Source organism: Octopus bimaculoides, chromosome 2 (assembly GCF_001194135.2).
Source record: "Octopus bimaculoides isolate UCB-OBI-ISO-001 chromosome 2, ASM119413v2, whole genome shotgun sequence".
NCBI classification, from domain to species: Eukaryota; Metazoa; Mollusca; class Cephalopoda; order Octopoda; family Octopodidae; genus Octopus; species Octopus bimaculoides.
This window is the reverse complement of record NC_068982.1, coordinates 33,430,741-33,452,947: the sequence shown is the minus strand read 5'-3', so window position 1 is coordinate 33,452,947 and position 22,207 is coordinate 33,430,741. Positions and strand designations below refer to the sequence as shown.

Genomic DNA, 22,207 nt, shown 5'->3' with positions numbered 1-22,207 from the left:
CTGTATGTTGGCTGCTCAAGAGTGGGCAGCAAAAAAACCTATTTGTATATGCTCCACAAGGGAAAACAAGGAACATTGTTTACAACGAGGTGTTATAATCACAACAGCAAGAAAGTATGTACATGATCACCTTCTTTTACGAAACTTCATTGACTTTCATATATTTATATTGATATACATATATATACGTGTGTTTGGGTGCGTGTGTGTATATACATCTCTATATATAAAGATGATGCGTAGTCTAGACGGCGTTTTTAGATTTCATTATTCTCTTTAACCCGGGCAACGCCGGGTATTTCTGCTAGTATATATATATATCCTGCCATAGAAACCTTGCCGAATCAGATCAGAACACCTGGTGCAGCTCCCCAGCTTTCCAGTTTTCAGTGAAACCATCCAAACCATGCCAGCATGGGAGCGGATGTTAAATGGTGATGATCACAAATTTGCCTTATGCCTCTCTCTCCAATTTCACATTTAGGCTTTTATATCTTGGATAGTAACTCAAATATATTGGTTCTTTTTGTCAGTCTTCACAATTCCAAGACATTTTCGCAACCACCACCACCACCACCACCATTACTGCCATTCTGTCACCCCACCTCTTCATCATCATCAGTTATGGATTGAACAAAAGCTTCTTTTCATTCTTCTCACCATTGAAGCTGCCAATGGTAGAAGTGACAATAGTTTGTTAGATGACTTGTATGTAACAATATAAATTAAATCTTCTAATTAAAAGAAATAGTATTGATTTCTCTGGGGTTTTTTTTGTTATTAATTAACAGACACAGACACAGTGTGTGGCTAAGAAGTTTGCTTCACAGCCATATGATTTTGGGTTCAGTCCCATTATGCAGTACCTCAGGCAAGTGTCTTCTACTATAAGACTTAGCTGACTGATTCCTTGTGTCTTTGTGTTTGTCTCTATTGCATTGGCAACCACTATTGATTTGTTTATATCCCTGTAACATAGCTGTGCAACAAAAAGAGACTTATAAAACAAGAACCAAGTTTTAAAAGTTAGTTCAGAATTAATTTGAATGACTAAAACTCTTTAAGGTGTCTTATCATGACTGTAGTCCATGAAGGCACATGACTGTATGGTTAGGGTGTCGGGCTCACAATCATGTGGTAGTGAGTTTGATTCCCGGACAGGGCTGTGTGTTGTGTTTTTGAGCTGTAGAAATGAGTTGTGATGTCACTGGTACCAAACTGTATCAACTTTTGCCTTTCTCTTAGATAACATTGGTGGTATGCAGAGGGTATGCATGGGTGACTATTAGTCTTCCATAAATAACCTTGCCCTGACTTGTGTCTCGGGGGGGAACTTTGTAAGTGCAATCTCATAGTCATTTATAACTGAAGGGACCTTTACCATTTTATCATGGCTGTAGTCCAGTGAGTGAAGCATAAAAGAACAATCTACGAGACTGCTTATTGTCATTCTTCCAATTATCATTAGTATTATATCATCATCTTCACCACTATTACCCTCATCATCAGAACAGCTAACACTATCACTGGTCTCAGATTGAGACCTAGTTGGACCCCTAAGGTAATAGGTTTTGGGGGCCCTTATGATTTTGCTACACATTATAAAATATAGAGGGCTTCATTAAGTCTAGAGCTCCCAAACAGTTTGAGGAGACCGCAAACCTTAAAAGGGCTTTAGTAGACTCCAAGTGACTCAGTTAAATATAATGGCTTTAAATGAACATTTAAATGTACATTTAGATGTAAAAAGGCCCAATATGTCAGAAGAAGGCTGAATAATTTTAAAATAACTTTTTTTTTGTATTAAAAAACATTCAAACAGGTAAAAAAAAAAATACTTGATTGCTGTAAATATATTTTTTAATTTTTAACTCCAAGTTTTAGGCTTTTCTGAGTTAAAGGGACCTCTAGACCATGGCCCATATTAGCCCATACGTGAAACTGTCCCTGACTATTGCCAATAATTTTAAAACTGTTGTTGTCACAACCACCACCAAGACTATAATTATTCAACACTATCAATACCATCTGTATTACCATAAAAACCTCTACTCTCACCCTTTGCTGCTATTTCACTAGCTTCACCAACACTATTATTTCTCTTTTTACCATTAGTATTCTGACCGCTTTTGTGTTTTTTTTAATATTCAGTAAGGTTTCATATGCTTACTTTACAGTTCATCACAGATCAATGCTGGACTTGGCTCCTGGGGTTGAACGGCAACCTGTCTACAGTGACGCTGTCTTCGCACCGGACCTTTCAGGAAATTTATTGAATTCTGGTTTGTATAACGACTACGGACCTGCCTGTGGTGCAGCGGATGTTAATGATTCTGGTGTCCGTATCTGCATCAATGGAGTCACTGTGGGTAACTCATCTGAGAATTTGGCTGTGTCCACTGCGCCTACAACAGAAAACAGTTTCACATCTGCTGTAAGCGAACTAGTGAAATCAACCGCTGAATGTGTTCATGGCACAGAAGGACGATTTGTTTCTGCTGCTGGCAGAGATAAAGAGGATTTTGATCCTGGTCCTGTAAGTGCTGGATATGGGGAGCATGTTGGCTCAGGGGCTCACAAAGAAATTCGTGGCCATCAAAGAACTCATTCAGAAATCCCTAAATCCCATAGGAACCTAAATTATATCCGGTCAACCATGGCTTCATCACTCAGTGGGAAAAGGTAAGTCAATATCTGAAACCTTTAAAAAGTATTTGAATTATTATTCTTAATGTTTTTTATTGTTGTGGCTGTTGATTGAAGCACTTCAAATCTTCAGCAGCTGAGCTGTTTCTTTATTGGAAGCCACTACTGTCATAAGAATGGTGCTTGTGTTTGTTATTTTAACATGGTTTTTACAGCTGCCAACTTCTTTACAGGCTGTACTAGGTGCATTCTCTCTTGGCACAATCACTGGAGAGGTTACCAAGTCCTTGGTATAACAGGACTAAAGAAACTCCTTAACCTTATAATTTTTTTCACTTGTTTACTCTCAATTTTACACTATGTATTTGGTCCTTTTTTTTGTTTTGTGGTACCAACATTAGAGAAGGTGTCAAGTTCTTGGTAAGACAAAGCTAAATAGACCTCTCAATATTTTCCTCTGCTCATTCACCAAATCACCCTCTAAAGTATACTAGGATGAGCTGGGGTTAGGTGGAGTGGGGTGGGGGCATTGGCATGTTGCATTGGCACCAGCACAGGTGCCAGGTGCTATGTTGCACTTCAAGTTTCTCAAGATGCAGTATGGATAAAATCATGACATAATGAGGTGTATTAATAGTTTGTAGTAGTTTTTATTATTCATGTATAGAGTGGGGTTTGGTTGGAAAAATAATATGGGCATGAGCATGGTGTGAGATCCCACCACCTGCTCTCTTGCTTTTCCGTAGTTATCGGCTTCCAGTTTTTAATTTCATCAAGCTTAATGGTGTCACAGGGCCTATGAACGCCATAAGCAATGTCCTTATTAAAACACACACACATGAACACAGTCATAGATAGAGGTAGGTATGGCTATGTGGTTTAGAAGTTCTCTTTGCAGTCATGCAATTTCAGGTTTAGTTCTTCTCTGCAGCACTTTTGGTAAGCATCTATTATTGCCCCAGATCAACCAATACCTTGTGCATGAATCTTGTGGACAGGAACTGTAGGAAGCCCATTGTGTTTGTGTGTGTGTGTTGTTTTTTTTTTGTATGTATGATTGTGTGTTTGTTTGTATGTATATGTGTGTATCTAACTTGATGCCCCTGAATCATACAACAGGACACATCCCTGTTTTTGTGCTCAAGTCATCGGTTGGATAAAATATCTGACCATGGTAACCAACAATGGTAGTCCATAATCCCACAAAATGTCTTAATACCAAAGGAGTTCAGGTGGCTCCTGAGGCCCTTGAGAGTGTCAAGCCTCAAAGCTATAGAGTAAAACAGAGAGGATCAGAGACCTGAACGTGAGCCATCATAACCTAGCAGTTTTAAAACTAGGGATTGATAAAATTACAACAAGACTGAACTATGTACTGGTGCTAGTAGGAGCCAGTAGTATAGCCATTGCTGTAGTCCAATGACTGAAACCTGTAAAAGAATAAAGTGTATGCTTGCATGTATGGGTGTGTATGAATGTGTGTGTGTGTGTGTGTGTGCATGCACTGACATGAAATGGTTAACCCTTTTGATACCAACCTGCTTGAGATGGTCCTTAGTTCTAAAACCTACCATCAAAATTGTATTTTAATTTATGTGCCAAACACGTCTTAATAGCAACGAAAAACATTAATTCAAGTAATCCTTCATTATTTTCAATATTAATTGAAATAAAGTCAGTAAATTTCAAAAGAAATATAACAAAAAGGTTAAAGTAAATCAGCATTTAAAACAAAAATACTCTGTAGTATTGAATTTCCTTTGAATTAAGGTCCTTTATGCAAAAGTTGGCATTATCATTTGGTCCTTATAAGAGAGATCAACACAAAGAAAATGTCCCAGACAAAGTCCTAGGGTCAGTATGATAAAAAATGAAGACAACACTCAAGCTTGTTTGCAGTCTTAAGATGAAAGAAAAATTGAGATTTTAGTTTGAAGCCTTTTCCTACATGAATAAAGTACATATCTAAAAACTAAATGTACACATTAAAAGCTACATGAGGTTGTAAGTTGTTGATGTAGTTGATTTGTTGTCCTTGGTAAAGAAAAAACAAAACAACCCCACTATCATAATCATTTTGTTTTTTTGTTTCTAGCCATAGTTTGAATAGCCTAACTGGAGCAGAGGAATCTGATGAAGACTCCTTTCATGATGCCAGAGAGAACCCAACGCCAAGTCAATCAATGATGAACTTAAGCACAATGCCATCAGATGCCATTCAGGGACACCAGAGGAGCATCAGTTCCGGAGATGCTTATTCTTCTTATGGTAAAAAAAAAACCCCAAAAATGTTATATGTTCTACATAATAATTGTGTGTAGTTGTTGTTGTTGTGCCTTAAATTGGGCTTGATTAAGCTGACATAGTATTAGTTATTCCAGCTGCTTCTATCCTGTCTTAATTTGAGTTGTCTTGATGTATCTAGAATTACATTATCCAGCATATCATGATTTAAAAAAAAAAAAATTAGTGAAATGTGCTCTGAGAGAAGTCTGGTTGTTGTGTCTAGCAGGTTTAGAGATGTTATTGATGAGTCCTGTATGTTTGTTAGTGGAAGGTCGGGTTTGAAATTAATGAAATATCTTGTGTGTCGTTAACAAGAACTCTTGTACATGTACAATTGTACCTCTGTGCCTATCTGCATAGAGGTGTGGATTAGTCACACAGTAATAGTTTCTCTTCTAGGTTATATATATAAACATGTCTCACCAAAGTATGGGTGCAATTATGCCGTTGTATTTTGCTTTATAGAAATGTCTTTTTATTATATTTCTAACTAAAATACATCTTTATGAGCTTCATTTACATTCTAAAATATTTGCGAACTTTGTTTGGTTTTCTGAAACAAAAATAATATTTTTGTTTATTATTATATGAATTTGGCATTTGGAATAGAAGTTATTAAAAAAAAGATTCTTGTATAAAATTTATGGCATAAATTTTGTCTTGGAACTACTGTATTTAGAAGCAAGCACAATGAAATGTAAACTTACTAAAATTTTTTGTTCCAAAAATGTAAAATGAATTATTTATATTTTGCTGGGAAATACATGTGCGCGCGTGCACATACGCATGCACACACGCATACGCACGCGCACACACACACACACACACACACACACACAAAAGAAGAATTGTGCACATTGTAGGATTTTTATTTGAACACGAGCGCACATAAATAGGTAAATAGCCAGAAATACTGGGATTTATCAGCGTAATTGCTGAAAGCTATAACATGGAATAAATTCACATGCACTTACACACATAATAATGATTCATTAATACAAAAAAATTACTCATATAGTTCTGCTGAATTTGTCAGGTAAATATCATTTTAAAAATGAAATGGAAATGAAGTAAATTTGAAATAACATATTTAACAAAAATTAATTTATATATATATACAGAAACATTTCTATCATGGAAAGTTCCAGAATGCACATTGGAAAGTTTTTTCAATTGGTTGTCCACTGAGTGCTTTCCTTTTCTGGTCATGGCTTTCTTGGCACAGTCTCTTGCAAACATTGGATTTTCCTATTTTGTGGGGATTGGAAAAATTCAGAGAATATCTCATCTGCAAACTTTTGCCTTCCTTTCAGCAGTTACTTATTATTTTTATTTATTATAGCCTCCCCTCAGTTGCATTGTAACATCTGCTCAGAAAAACATATAGTCACATTGCTTTTGAGCCCCTTAAAATTTGGTGCTAAAATTGCATTCACAGCACTTGTCACCACTTATTACATAGTCTAATAATTGCCTAATAATTCATTATCTGATTCATTTGATCTCTACTACTCATGAAGTTATTGCTATCAAGGTTTACAAACAGTAGCTTATTTCCATTTACATGTGGTTGAGCAAAAGTGAATAGAAATTTGTCTCTTGTCCTTAATGTGAGTGCTAGCAAAGTTTCTTTTTGCCTCTTTTCAGTTTTGCTATTTTTATATCCAACTGCTGTCCTTTTCAATTTGCATGTTTATGTTGCTATGGCTTTTAAGTGTGTCGCAAATTTGACTGAAATGAAATACCAGTTAAATAAATAATATATGGCTTTGGTTAGGATATGGAAATGGCAATTTCCATACCTTTAGCCATGCTGTTTTGCACCACTGTCTTCTTAATCATGTAAAAATTGAAACCCTAGCAGTACTCAATATTCATGCTCTGTAGGTTTGTCTAGCATTTATTGCCAGAAACTTATCCAGCCTTTATACTACACTATCCCTTCATTGATCAACCTGGTTAGTAATAGGACTTAAATGCTCTTTGTACAATTTTTAAGTAAATAAGTAATTCTGAATCTTTCTGCTGAAACTTTGCTCCATTTTCTTCTTGTGTTTCATTTTCTCTTCTTCCGGTTATTTTTATTTGTCTCTTCAATTTCTTACTCTTAAACTCTTACTCTTTTGCTTTCCATTAATCTCACTGACCCACTTGCCCACTTCTTCTTTTCTTCTCTTCTTCACTGTCTACATACATAGATCCCTCTGTGCTTTTTCTCCCTATCAAAATCTGCCTCTGCCACCTCACTTCATTTCCCAAAGCCTCTCACACCTTCATTGTCATATACAAATTTATTCCTTCTTTCCTTTCTTCCTTGTCATTACTGGAACATCCTTTGATCAAAGGCTTTGGAGCAGTAACCACCCAGTCATTTTGGACATACTGTGCATCTATAGCTACATTATCCAGTGTGTTCTCTCATTTTGAAGATAGTGGTGTATGAATTGAAGAAGATTAGGATAATCTTTCTAGCATATGAAGCAACCAGAGAGAGGCACCCTTACTGTCTTGGTCACTTATTGCTTAACTGAAAAAAGAGTAGCACAACGGTTTCACAATTTGGCACTTTTCTGCTCTGTTATTTAATTTGTTCATCTGAAGCCATGGGCGTAATTAATATCAGCCTGTTCTTTTTATTCGATTTCCTGTTATACTTGGGAGATCAAATCTGAGGATTAGTATGCCCCATGAACAAGTCTATGCTGAATCACAACAAATAGAGAAATGCTGTTTACTTGTAGGCTCCATGTAGTTCATTTCTGCACAAAGAAATCAATGTTATGATGATGATCATGTAGAAAGGTAGTACAAATAGGTGGTATGGATAAATAGAGGCTTTTTTAACATTGCGAATATCACTTTCTTGTTGTCATATGAAAATGGCCATTGAAGTATTTGATCGAAATCAAGGAATCCATTTTCCTCTTAGTTTCTGGCTGAGATTTGTTTGTTATTTGTCAAAAAGACTGAGTATATTTTTATGAGAGTCTGGAAACAGCACGCAGGTTATTTGAGTCAAAGTATTGATGAGTGTAGATTTAATCAGGATAGCAGCTAATTTATATATTAGAATTCTAATTGTAAAACACAAATTCAAACTAACTGTTTTTATGTACATGTGTATATATAAGTTCATGTATAAATGTTTGTGTATTTAAATGTTTGTGTATTTAAATGTTTGTCTATTTAAATCCAATTTGCATGAATTTTGTTTAAATATTGTGTTTGCTTATTTGTTCATTAACAAATTATTTTTATTTTTTTGCTCATTAGAGTTTTCTTCTTCTTTGGGTTCTAAGTTTGTTACATATTTCCTCTCTGTTGTTTAGTGCTGAACTAGCTGCTTAACATATTAGTTGTGTGGCCTTATTTAGACTTCCTTATTCACAATTGTTTTGAATATCCTTGCATCTCTTGCTTTTTCTTTTTTTTTCCCTTTCGCTGCTGTCCATTTTTCTTTACATTTGTTCTCATTACATTTCATTGACAAATGTTTGGTTTTGTAAAATTTTTCCCTTTTTTTTCTTCAAAATTTTAAATTTTTTTTATTTTTCAATCATTTCAATATTATTTTTTAGTATATACTACAACCACTACTACAATAACTATTTACATATTTTCTATGTGATGTTTGAAATTTGGAACAGTTACATATGCCAAGTGTGACATGGCTTTTCTTCATTCATTTCATTTATATTACCTGTACAATGTTTAATCTTGTTGAAAGTTTAAAAAAATTATCTAATTAATTTTTTAAATCACTCATTTTCATTTTACTTCTTTTTATATTCATTGCTTTAAATTTTTTTCTTTTTGCTTTCCATTATTTTTTGCCTTATTAACAATGCTTATATTTTTCTCTTGCTAATGATGGTTGTTTTTCATTTTAATGCCTGTATTTTTTTTCATCCTCTTCATTCATTGTTAGACACAAGGATCTACAAAGTATATGTACTTATATGTGTGTGTGTGTGTGTGATAATGAAATCAAACCAAGTAATGATATTTTGAATGCATTTAATACATATGTCTCAGATCATTTCACAGCATATAAAAAGAGATTCATCTCTTATGTGAGATCTTTCTCAGTTAAGATATTTCAAAATATGACTTCATTATTATACATTTTATGTCTCCATACCATTGTAAGCTCACCAATCCTTATTCCATTTACACAACTACTCGCTCAAGGATTTGGAATGGGTTGGTTTATCATACTCAAATTGGAAAATTCTGATAACTTGCATTGCTTCTTAGTGTAACATGAAATACATACATATATATATATATAAACAAAATGCATGTGTGTTTTCTGCAATGATTTGAGAAGCAGTGATAAGTGATCACTATGTATTGACTAATGAGAATAGTAAAATATTGGGGCTTGAACTCACACCTCTATATATTTCTGATAAGTGTGCTATCATTACCCCCAACATATCCACTCACTTCTTCCCATTAGATTTAAAAACTATAATTTCATATTGTTGTTTTTTAAACAAACAAGCATGTGTGTTTTCTGCAGTGATTTGAGAAGCGGTGATGAGTGACAATTCTGCAAATAATAATATTATTTTATAAGCATATATATATATATATATGTAAATATATAAAAACAAAAAGATAAAGAGAGCAAAGGTAAGGTTGGAGAAGTATTTTATGGATAGAGTCTTACAGCTGTTTCTGGGAAGATCCAGTACTTCCCTTCATCGGAGACAGAAAAAATAAAGTAATCTATTATTATATCCATAGGCGGATATTTTTAATATGAAGTGGTAAAGAGTGTGATGTGCTGAAAAAAGAGAGAACAGTACTTGAAGTGTAGTTTCGTTCCAGTGATAAATATCTGTGTAGAAATCCGTGCAAAGTAATCCTTGTGTGGATAATCGGAAATTTATGTTGGAGCGAAAGTTGATATAGCATAGATAGCAGAGGTATATATATTCCATATTGCAATGGATTTTTGCTTGTTTACTTGAAGAATGGCCAAAGGTCAAGTCATGAAGACAGAATGTGAAAGGGGATAGAGGAGAGATAGAGGCAAAGGATGGTAGCAATATATTTATGGTCAGTTGGTCTTAACAGGGTAGAGGGGATGAGCATATAGAGTGAAGGAGGAATAGGGGGATGATGTTAAAAGGTCTAATGAGGAGGAAGGAATGCCTGTGTGTAGTTTATAGGTGGTGTGGGTATGCGTGATAAACCAAGGACAGAGATAAAGGGAAGGGATGGGTGGGAAAGGTAGTTAGTAGTATCATATTTTAGGATGCTGCCAAGCCTATTTATAGATGGTGGAAAAGGATTGAAAGAAGTGACATAGTCTGTATGCCTAGGTGGTGTTCTTGTGAATTTGAGAATAGAAGAAATAGATTTGGTGGTAAATGTGTGGTGAGATGATCGAAAGGAAATAATCCTATTCAAAAGATGGTGAAAGATGGATGTTTTTGCCAGATATATATATATATATATATATCTTGTCCATGTCTTTTGATGCTTGACTGAAATATATATAGGCATGCCCATAAACATATACAAATATACGTACACTATGCATGCTTACATGAACTGAAGGTATGGTTTATTTAGTTAAGAGTCAATATCATGTTGTTTATAGTGACAGCTTGCGAACACTCACTCCATTGAATGTGCTACAAATATTTTATCCACATTTAACACTGACAATCTTTTAGAAGTCACTTACAAAGATCATCATTACATTCTGAACTTGGCATAGTCATTTAAGTGAAGCTGTTTCACTTGGTCATCTCACAAGTCAGGACAGTTTCATTTTTGCCTTGGCATGTTTCTTAAGATTTGGGTCTTAGAACTTACAACCACCTCTGAGGTGTTTGTTAGTGCTTTGACTTATACAAAAACTGGGAGGGAGGAAATACTGGGGATTGAGCCATTGGGTGGGGGTAAAAAAAAACTTGAATTACTTAGGTTCAGTTAAAAAAATGTATTAAAAAATTCAGTTTTAGGGATGAATCAATTGCTTGAAAAATTGGGTAAATTTACCTATTTTATATCTTTATTTTAGAGTTGGTGCCATTTCACATGGAATTAAAACTTTCATAGTTGTGATTTTTATCATTAATCAAATTCCTATGATAATTAAGTGATAAAACCAGAAGTTGTGTACTTTCATTCTTTTCATGTACATTTTCAATTTTGTCAGACACGATAGAAAAATATCTTTCTTCCTGACTATGGTTTTATATTAAAGAGATGATGAAATGGTGAGCTGAAAAAGTTCTTAGCACACTAGACAAAATGCTAAATGCCATTTCTGGTTTTACATTCTGAAATGCCACTGAGGTCAACTTTGCCTTCCATCCGTCTGGGGTTAATAAAAGAAGTACCAGTTGAGTATTGGTGTCAGTGTAATTGACTAGTTCCCTCCTCAAAAATTCCAGGCATTTTGCCTCTAGTAGAAAGGATATTAAAGGAATGATCAATTGGTAGTGTTAATTCCTTGTTTACTTCTTAAACCACAATACCTAAAGCCTAAGAAATTTGTATCTCATCTTGAAGTATAACCTCAATAAAATTGTTCATCCTGATACATTATCATCATGCATTATGCTTCTTCTTATATTGCACACAATGCTTTGATAAATAGTTGGCAAAAATAAAATTTAGTTATTTATAATTAGTCACATGCTTGTACTAATGAAAATGAATCTAACCAATTTATTCTTTCAGGTGTGTTTTAACCCATTTGGTAGACTGCTGCGGCCAACACTTTAATTAGTGGCGAGCAATAGAATATTAACAAAATCACATATTGCTGATGAATTGCCTCCCAGTTTTGGGAATCTATTAGTTTTATTTGTTTAATTTGATTACAGGTCAATCTGCATATACTGATAATAAACGTCCACCAAGTTGGCCTTTAACTGCTATGTTTGACTACCGAAAGGTAATAATTCTTTCAAACATTCATGTGTATCTTCAATACGATTTGTCTCTGCCAGTCAGTTTTAAAATACAAATGGATTTTTTTAAATGTATTTAATGGCATAGTTATTATCTGTAAATGTGTTTTATTCTTTGATAAATACGGTTAAAAATTATAATTTGAAATTAGTTATTTTTATTCACATGTGTGGTGAGAAGTTTGCTTTCCAACTGCATGGTTTCAGGTTCAGACCTACTCCACCTCTGGCAAGTATCTTCTACTAAAGCCTTGTGGATGGATTTGATAAACAGAAACTGAAAGGGGCCCATTGTATATATATGCGTGTGTGTGCACGTGTGCATCCAGCTGTAGAAACTCTGCCAAATTTAGATTGGAGCCTGGTGTTGCCATCCGGTTTCACCAGTCCTCAGTCAAATCGTCCAACCCATGCTAGCATGGAAAGCGGACGTTAAACGATGATGATGATGATGATATATATTTATATATATATATATATATATATGTGTGTGTGTGTGTTTGTTAGTCTGCCACCACTACTTGACGACCTTTGTTTTACATCCCTATAACTTAGTGGTTAAGCAAAAAGAGAGAGATAGAATAAGTACCATGCTTATAAAATTAATTACTGGTGTTGATTTGTCAAACTAAAACCCATCAACGTGGTATCCCAGCATGACTGCAGTCCAATTATATGCCTGTAATAAATTATTGTTTTCCATTTCATATTAATCAGAGTTTAAAAAGAAATTGTTTAATTTTCAAGTTGTTTGTTCAAGTTAGACTTAAGAGTTTATTCACATTCAGAAAGCTGAAGACAAAAGTTTTTGTCCAGATGACTTTGTATGAATATCATCATCATCGTCGTCGTCGGTTAACATCCGCTTTCCATGCTGGCATGGGTTGGACGGTTTGACTCAGGACTGGCGAGCTAGAAGGCTGCATCAGGCTCCAATCTGATTTGGCATTCTACAGCTGGATGCCCTCCATAACTCCAACCACTCTGAGTGTAGTGGGTGATTTTACGTGTCACTGGCATGAGGGCCAGTCAGGTGGTACTGGCAAAGAAAATTAAGAATGGGATTTATACATTGATAAAGTATAAATCATAAAGTAAATACAATTGTAGTTTCAAATAAGAATTTATGATGTAAACTCATTAGGATCTTGTAAAGAGTTGCTGGCACATGAATGTGATTATGTAATCTGATTAAATCAATCAAATCAAATTACTTATAACTAAATCAAATTATTTATAAAATGCTCATCCATAGAAAATACTTTTGAGTGAAAGCTTTGCAGAGTCTATCAAATTTGCTGTTCAATTTAAAGTACAAATTTAATAAGTGATTATTATGTATAGTTAACTCCCTTATGTAAATCTTTACTTATGGAAGGAATGAACTATAGATAATAATAATAACAATAATAATGATAATAATAATAATAAACTCATTGTATACTGTGCTCGGTTGCACTACAACTCATCAGAAAAAGAAAGCAAAGGCGACGAGCTGGCGGAAACGTTAGCACACCAAGTGAAATGCTTAGCGGTATTTCGTCTGCCATTACATTCTGAGTTCAAACTCCGCCGAGGTCGACTTTACCTTTCATCCTTTTGGGGTCGATAAATTAAGTACCAGTTACGAACTGGGGTCGATGTAATCGACTGAATCCCTTTGTCTGTCCTTGTTTGTCCCCTCTATGTTTAGCCCCTTGTGGACAATAAAGAAATTAAAAAAAGAAACCAAAGCTGCATGAACAATACACAGAATATGCACAGGAAGTGAATAGTGAAAAAAAAAAAAAAGTGGTGAGCATCAGGTGTACTGTTGGCAGATTACAGGCAGAATGGAAGTTTTGAAGATTGTAGTGTCTCTACATCTAACAAGTGATGCATGTAGTTTATTCCATGCTCCAGCAGTTCTGAGTGTGAAAAAATGTCTCCAAAAGTCAAGGGTGCTGTGTTGTTTTAATGCTGAATAAGTTTCTGTAGCAGATTGGAAGTAAATCATCTCTTCTATTGAAAGATTATGCATTTTCCCTAAAGATAAGGGGAGTAATACATTTAATCAAATTAAATGTATTACCTGGAAAATATAAAGAAATATATCAGTTTGAGATGTAGTTGTGAACCTTATCATTTAACATTTTCTGCACTTTTTTATATTGACTTTGAAATTACTGTATTTTGTGGCATACACCAAAATCTACAGCCAAGATAGGTAGGTTGATTTATACACCCTAACAACCTTGAAAGACCAAAAATTCCATGTGAAATGCTACTGGATTTGGAAAGATTATGATGATGTTCAAAAGTTTACACTATAAACTGTATCAATTTGTATGATGAAAAATACAGCAGAACCTTTTATTCAGTTAGTAATATTTGCATATTAGGATACAGTTAATTGGTTGTACCTATGATAAGCTATGATCTGAAATCATTCCTTATTGTTATTAATTATTTAAAAAATTTTTTACCAAAGGTGCTGGAGTAGCTGTGTGGTAAGTAGCTTGCTTACCAACCACATGGTTCCGGGTTCAGTCCCACTGCTTGGCACCTTAGGCAAGCGTCTTCTGCTATAGCCTCGGGCCGACCAAAGTCTTGTGAGTGGATTTGGTAGACGGAAACAGAAAGAAGCCCATCGTGTATATATATATATATATATATATATATATATATATATGTATGTATGTATGTATGTATGTGTGTCTGTGTTTGTCCCCCCAACATCGCTTGACAACCGATGCTGGTGTGTTTACGTCCCCGTAACTTAGCGGTTCGGCAAAAGAGATCGATAAAATAAGTACTAGGCTTACAAAGAATAAGTCCTGGGGTCGATTTGCTCGACTAAAGGTGGTGCTCCAGCATGGCCCCAGTCAAATGACTGAAACAAGTAAAAGAGTAAAAGAGTAATGCTTAACACTAAGTAATTACAGTGTTAAGCTCTTTAGTTGTAGGTCAAGGATTCAAGTTATATTGCATATATTACACTATGCTGTTGAGAAATGTACTCTAATCCACTTGTGTTGGTTTAATGTTAGCTCTGTTGTCTCTTTTCCTACCTTGATCCTCACTCAGACCATCTCTTCTACCCTGGACTGCAACCTATTGCAAAGGTCATGGGCTCCATCTCTCCTCCTATAACAATGATAATAATCCTTTCCACTAAAGGTACATGGCCTGAAATTTGGGGGAGGGGACTAGTCGATTACATTGATCCCAGTGTTTCACTGGTACATAGTTTATCAACTCCAAAAGGATGAAAGGCAAAGTTGACCACAGCGGAATTTGAACTTGGAATGCAAAGAGCCAGAAGAAATGTTGCTTAGAATTTTGATTGATGTGCTAACAATACTGTCATGTCACCACCTTGATGATAATAATAATAATAATAATAATAATAATAATAATAATCCTTTCTACTATAGGCACAAGGCCTGAAGTTTGTGGGTGGGGACTAGTTGATTAAATTGACCTGTGTTTCACTGGTACTTAATTTATCAGCTCTGAAAGGATGAAAGTCAAAGTCGACCTCAGCAGAATTTGAACTCAAAGCGTAGTGGCAGCTGAAATACCACTAAGCATTTTGCCCAACATGCTAAAAATTCTGTCAGCTCGATGCCTTAAAAAAAAAAAAAAAAATAATAATAATCCATTTGACAAGAGGTATCCTCCTCCTCCAGTAATAATAATTTAATGTCCATTTTTCCAAGCTTGCATGAGTCAGATGGAATTTGTTGCAGTGGATTTCCTATGGCTTGATGCTCTTCTTGTCATCCACTCTCACCTGTTTCCAAGTAAGGTAATATTTTCCCATGACCAGACATGTTTTCACGGAAGATCGGAAATGAAGGACACCACATGTATGAGAGTGACACTCTTTCACAAGTATCACGCGAAGTCAAGACAAGGAGACAGTATACCCCCCCCACACACGCACCTTCTAGTTTCCATCTACCAAAACCACTCACAAAGCTTTGATTGGACCAGGACTATAGCAGAAGTCACTTGCTCAAGATACCATGCAGTGGGAAACAAACTTATTACCGCACAGCCATACCTGTGCATCATTTTGATAAATAACTTTCTTGGAGAAATTATTGTCAGATTTTGTCAGTTTGCAGTTGTTAGTAATAGATAAAAGTAAGTGTGTATGTTCAGTAGTCAAGTGGAAGGCTAGAAATAGCTGTTAAGATAATGTTGAGTTGTATGAGAAGAATTAGAGTGATAGGAAATTGTTTAGAATTCTCTGGTGACTTTTGCTGAGAGAGGGCAACATTGATAGAAGTTGATAATTATTTTGTATCTTTATACGCATTTATATCCCTTTCTGCAACACACAGATGTGGAATATTGTTTAATTTAACTGTTTAAAAATCTTTTGGGGATGGACTGCATTTTCCATTTTCTCTTAGTTTGTAATACTTTTTGTATTAAAACAATTTTGTATAAAAACAATTCTGAGAGTGAATTTCCAATTGAAAATTGTTATAGTTTATTGATACAAAGGAATCTGAAGACAATTTTTCAGAACATTTACCATATTTTCTGGCATACAAGTCAGCACATTATATAATATAAACATGTAGTGTAAACATTGTCCCTATCTTTCCATCTCTTATATTTCACATGGAATTTTTGGTCCTTCAAAGTTGTCTTGGTGTATAAGTTGACTTACCTTGTTTTGGCTGAAAATAAGCTGTGAAAATTTCAACTTTTTAGCTAAAAAATATGGTTTTGTACCAAATATCTTATTTGCACAGTGATTTTGAATAACAAGAACTTAAGCCCTTTGATTTTCTTTTCTTTTTCTGAATAAATACATTGACTGGCAAATAACTCCTTCAAATGTACTCACTGCAGTTGGAACAGCTACTCTTATGTGGGTCTATAGTACTACAGTAGAAGATGCTCTATCACCAAGACTGAAACATGGCTTTCTATAAGTCTGGCATCATTAAACTAACAGATTCCACTAACAAATACCCAATCTATTTAGCTAGGCTTATGTTAAATTGTTACTTATGGAATAGCATCAGAATAGTATCAATAGCATGGTAAAATAAATCATAATGTGTATTGGCTAAGAGTAAAGTATAGCCAATGGTGGAATATGAACTGTTGTTATCTATTAAGCTTCCATCCTGCTGACTTGAGACCAGCTGCGACTATCCTTAGAAAACAGAATAAGAACAAGGGAGAGAAATGAGAAAGTTTACAGAAATTTTTTGAAATTATTTTCTTCAGACATTTCAGTTAATTGTATATTATTTCCAATGTATTTACTTTCATATTTTGTAGATTATGGAAAACAACTCTGCATCTTTGCCTTCTCCTGATGCAGTAGACTCCCCAGACTCTGTATTTGTATCTAATTACCCTTTTCCTGCTACACCTAGTGTGAACTTTGCTAAATCCTCATCAACATCATGTCTTCCTGCTGCCAGAGATGGTTCCAAGGGTAACTGGCAATAATTCTGTTGTTTCAGTATTTGCTTCTTCACAGTGTTAAAGATAAACACAATTTTGCAGTTTTACATCTTGAATGACCATTTGTGGTTGAAAAATATGGTTTCAAACTTCTTTGTTTTTCAGGCTTTGCTAAAATCACTTCACTCAGATGATTGCCAGTTTTTATTTAAATGCTGTTCCATATTTCATTCTATAAGTTTAAAAGTATAGATATATATAATATGTATTTCCAAACACATATTTATTACTTTTCAATAATCAATCGACTCTTTAACTGTGAAATTAAATTTCATCATTATATTATCTCTGTAATGATGTTAAATATCTACCAAATACTAGAATTGATATTTTCTCAGCAAAAAATCGTTTTCAACATGGCAGTTTTTAATAGTCTTAAGGAAGATAAATGTGTAGCTTAACAGTGTTCAGCTCTCAATCATAAGGTTGTGGAATCACTCCTGTTCTTACAACAGGAAGATGACCAGAACAACTGTGATAGCTGTGTTAATGTTCTAGATCTTTGCTTCATGGACTCTTTGTTTTATTTATATACCATTATGTTTATGTGTTATATCCCCAGTATAACAACTTTTTAGTTTACCTTTGAAATTGCTGCTTTCTTAATAAAGCAGTTCTACAACTTTTTAGATGAATTTAACAAACATAGTACAGCTAGCCATCACTTATAAGTGAGTATGAGTTCGCAGTATGTCCCATGCTTTTGCTAATTGTTTTAGATGTCTATGTCATCATGAATAAGCACACATTCTCTCTCAGCTACTTCAGCCTTTACCTAGTGGAACATCCAGAATGTGACAGAAAGAGAAAGAAGGCTGTTCTAGCCTTCCTTCTCTCTCTGTCACTGTTCTAGCTCTGACTGGTACTCATTAAAGATAAATAGATTAAAGTAACATAAAATGATATGCCTTGATCAAAGATATAACATGCTACCCTATCCAAGAATTGAACCTCCAACGTTATGATTGAGAGCTGAACACTTTGCTAGGCCACACGTCTTCAATTTGTTAGTAGTACCCTTCAAATATAAATGGCTTCATACTGAATTTGGCCTGAATAGAGACCATAATGCAGTTATCAGTATTAAAATACCCATATGTACAAAATACATAAATTAAAAGGAAACAGCAATTATATCTATTATTTAAAATCTCTGGATATAATGTAACTTATATTAACCTTGAATATATAAATCTGAAGATTTATATAACTTAGTTTTGCAGACATAGTGACTGTTTTTTGTAAATAATTTAAATGACTATAACATGAATTACAGTAACTGATTTTGGCAATCTTTCCCAGCAAATAATTTTACCCAACCATTGTTTTTTGTTTTGTTACAATGAAAATAATTTTGTTTTACTTTTCACTTTCATCAAATTTATTTTATATTTTTCACATCTACTTTTCCACCCGTGTTCTTTTTTTTTTTAACACTTAAATCTATACAAACATAAACACAAAAATATGTTTATTGGTATTTGTAGTAATGGTTGTAGTAAATAATATAATGATATTTCTTTTGATTGAAGTTTTTTTTTTTGTTTTTTTAATGTAAAGAAATTATGTGTAAAAACATATAAAACACATTTTCTCTTCTGTGTCAATATTATTCCTTCAAAATACAATATTTCATATATTTAACTTTCAGGGGTAATACCACAGATGAAAAGACAACACAAACAGTATGTATTTCTTCATCCACTGCATGCATCAATTTTTTTTGGGGTTTTTTTTGAGTCCATTCATTCATTAGAAAAGTTTGTATGCAAGAATGAACATTTGCTTTCTAGAAATTTCCTCCCTTTGTTACCTATGCACCTACATTGGAAATATTCATGCATATACATCTGGACATGGTTTAAAGTAGTTATTCAACCAGTTTTTCATCTCTGGCCATCTCTGTTAGTTTCCTACCTGCTCTTCAATTGCACTCACTCTTCCATTAGTTCTTATTCAAACTTTATTCTTCAGCACATTTGGTAATGACGACATTTTGTCTAATCAAGGATAACATCATTTGGTTTGCACTAACTTAAAAAAAAAATTTTTTTACATAGTTACCTTTACAAATCTTTGGCATGGCTATTTTGCTACTTCAAAGAAAACACACTACACACACATACACACAAACCTTGGGCGGCGAAAGAAAGTAAACCCAACAAAATATTGCATACTAAAAGTAATTTAATAATTTTGGAAAACTTTTTTGTTTTTTTTTATTTTATAACCATCAGGATTTGGATGCATATTAGAACCATTCTCTTAGTATAATGTTAAAATTTCAAGCAGTTTATAACTAAGTTATTTGTTCTTTCTTGGTGCATTTATTAAAGAGTAATTGGTTCTACCAATCTTTTCGTATTTTTATTGACAGAACTTTCCATGATGCCAGATGCTCAGGCAACTGCCATGTTCACAATGTTTTGCAACTGGTTAATTATTTCAACCAAATAAAAAATTTGATGTTGCATATATATATGTGTGTGTGTGTGTGTGTGTGTATATAAACACCCACATGTATAAACACACACACACACACATATATACATACAAGCACACATACACATATATATACACACACATATATACACACACATATATATACACACACACACACACACATACATATATATACACACATACTAATTACAGGAACTGAGTTCATCGGGCTGAGGCCGCTGAGTCTTTGAAACTTTAAGTCGCTGGGAGCCTAATCAAACTGTTTTAAATAATAGTAATAATAATAATAATATATATATATACATGCATACATATATATATATATATATATATATATATATATATATATATATATATATATATATGTGAGTAAAAATAAATACAAAAAAGGTGGGGTTTTTTGTATGATCGTGTATAGAGGAATATATTATTTTGCTTAAAAGAGTTCCAACACTGTCTGTTTTTTATGTTTTATTTATATTCCTGCAGAACTAATGTGGGGTATAGAATATGGAATATATAATATGATATACAATATAAAATAAAAATGGATGGCACCATGAAAGAAAGTATTGAATGTAGATGAAATATTGAGTGTTCAATATAAAGGATCAAATATATAAATATATAAATATATATATATATGTATATGTATGTATGTACGTGTGTAGAAAGTTGAAAAGGAACACACAAATTGATATGTGTAAGGAAAATAAGACAAGGTAGAAAATACTAAAATAATTTTATCACGAAGAACATTTTAGTACCAGCTTCAGTTTTTAAAAAGAATTAAATTATAAAAAATTAAATGAAATGTTTTTTAACAATATTTCCATAGTTTTTAAATGCAAGGGACATTTTCCTTTTTTGTGTATGTCTGTTTCTCTCTTTTTTATTCTTGTGAAGGTTTGGTAGCAGGTAGCAGGTGTTAGCAGTCCTAATATTTGATATGAGTTCTTGGTTTTGATTGTATAAGCAGCAGTAATAGCTGAGGAATGTGGTGGCAAAGAAGAAGAAGGAGGAATATGAATAGAAGATATAATAAAAATGTGCGAGTGGTATGACAGTAGTAGAGTGTTAGTGTAATTGTCTTAAATGGTCAAGTGACCTGTTGTGGTTGTAATAATAGTGATTGGAATTGTTCTGGATGAATTCATGGGTAGTGACTGTTCTGAATATATCGTTTTGAATATTTGCGTGGTTATTATTCTAACACGCTTGTAATAGTGTCATTTATGGTGGACGCATTCAAAAGGGGTTTATATTTTATGATTAAAATATGATTCTTTGCTAATGCGCTGACTACAGGCTGCATCGTCCCTGAATTTATAGAGGGGAAAAATTCTGAAGCTGGGTTGTTTATTAGTGGCGCAAATGTCGATGTGTTCACTGAATGCTATTTTTCTGTATTTCTGAATTTTAATCTGGGATTGATGTAGACTGTTTTTGGTTTGGCCTTTGTATTTCTCTCAATACCAGGGCAAGTTAATACATATATTAGGTTCTCTGAAACACACATGTAGTTGTTTTTCATTGTAAAATGTTGACCCTGTTTGAAAGAGAACTCTGATCTCTCAATTAGGTTAACACATATATCACAGTTAGGTCTTCTGCATTTATTTACTTCCAGCTTTCGTATTGTTGTTGAGAGTACTTGGGCTTGTGTTAAGAGACTTTTCATAGACTTGGGTTGTCTCTTGCTCTTTATGATGGTGTGCGTTTGGAGGATTACATTTATTCTGTGGTCCCTTTTTAGTAGAGGAATGTTCTGGAGGATGGTGTTGAAGGCTTCATTGTTAAGAGGGTTGTGTGTGGAGATGTATGGTAGGGCTTTTGCTTGTAAATCCTTCCTTAATTTGGGTTGTCTGAGTTTATGGATGTTGAGTTGTAGGGCACATTGAAAGCCTATATCATTTAGTGATGGTGGGTAGTTCTTGGTAATGAGTGTATCCTTTAGTTCATAAAGTTGTGTGTCTCTGGTGCTTGTATTAGAAACTATAATACAAATACTTTTTGCTAGGTTGAAAGGGATATTCATTCTAGTGTATCTGGGGTCGCATGAGTTGAGCAGTAGATATTGCTTGGAGTCGGTGGGCTTATAGTATATACCTGTTTGTTTTTCGTTGTTAGATTTTTTAATGAGGATGTAAAGAATGCTTAGATCAAGCCCATTTATAAGTGTTTGCAATTCTTTAAGCCTCTCCATACTTTCATGCATTTGAAAACAATAGAAATATTTTTGGGAAAAAACGTACCATTTATTTTTTCCACAATTTGTTTTTTGTGGCTTACTCTAAGCTGAAAATGTCACAAAGACTGAAATTGGTACTAAAATGATCTTCGTGATAAAATTATTTAAGCATTTTCTACCCTGTTTTATTTTCCACACACACACA

At 33.9% G+C, this 22,207-nt stretch overlaps 1 protein-coding gene across 16 annotated transcripts in view; it reads left to right on the top strand.

The window, feature by feature from the left end:
* Nucleotides 1-22,207, top strand: part of LOC106868006 (rho guanine nucleotide exchange factor 28) — a 561,000-nt gene that overhangs the window by 388,003 nt on the left and 150,790 nt on the right. For 14 of the 16 annotated variants that reach the window (XM_052976095.1, XM_052976105.1, XM_052976107.1 and 11 more), the window contains 5 exons: nucleotides 2,178-2,682; nucleotides 4,742-4,914; nucleotides 11,784-11,854; nucleotides 17,160-17,319; nucleotides 19,000-19,033. In XM_052976095.1, coding sequence (XP_052832055.1) covers nucleotides 2,178-2,682; nucleotides 4,742-4,914; nucleotides 11,784-11,854; nucleotides 17,160-17,319; nucleotides 19,000-19,033 — 943 coding nt within the window. The remainder of the gene's footprint in view (nucleotides 1-2,177; nucleotides 2,683-4,741; nucleotides 4,915-11,783; nucleotides 11,855-17,159; nucleotides 17,320-18,999; nucleotides 19,034-22,207) is intronic. The other 2 variants (XM_052976124.1, XM_052976119.1) reach the window with 1 other exon arrangement.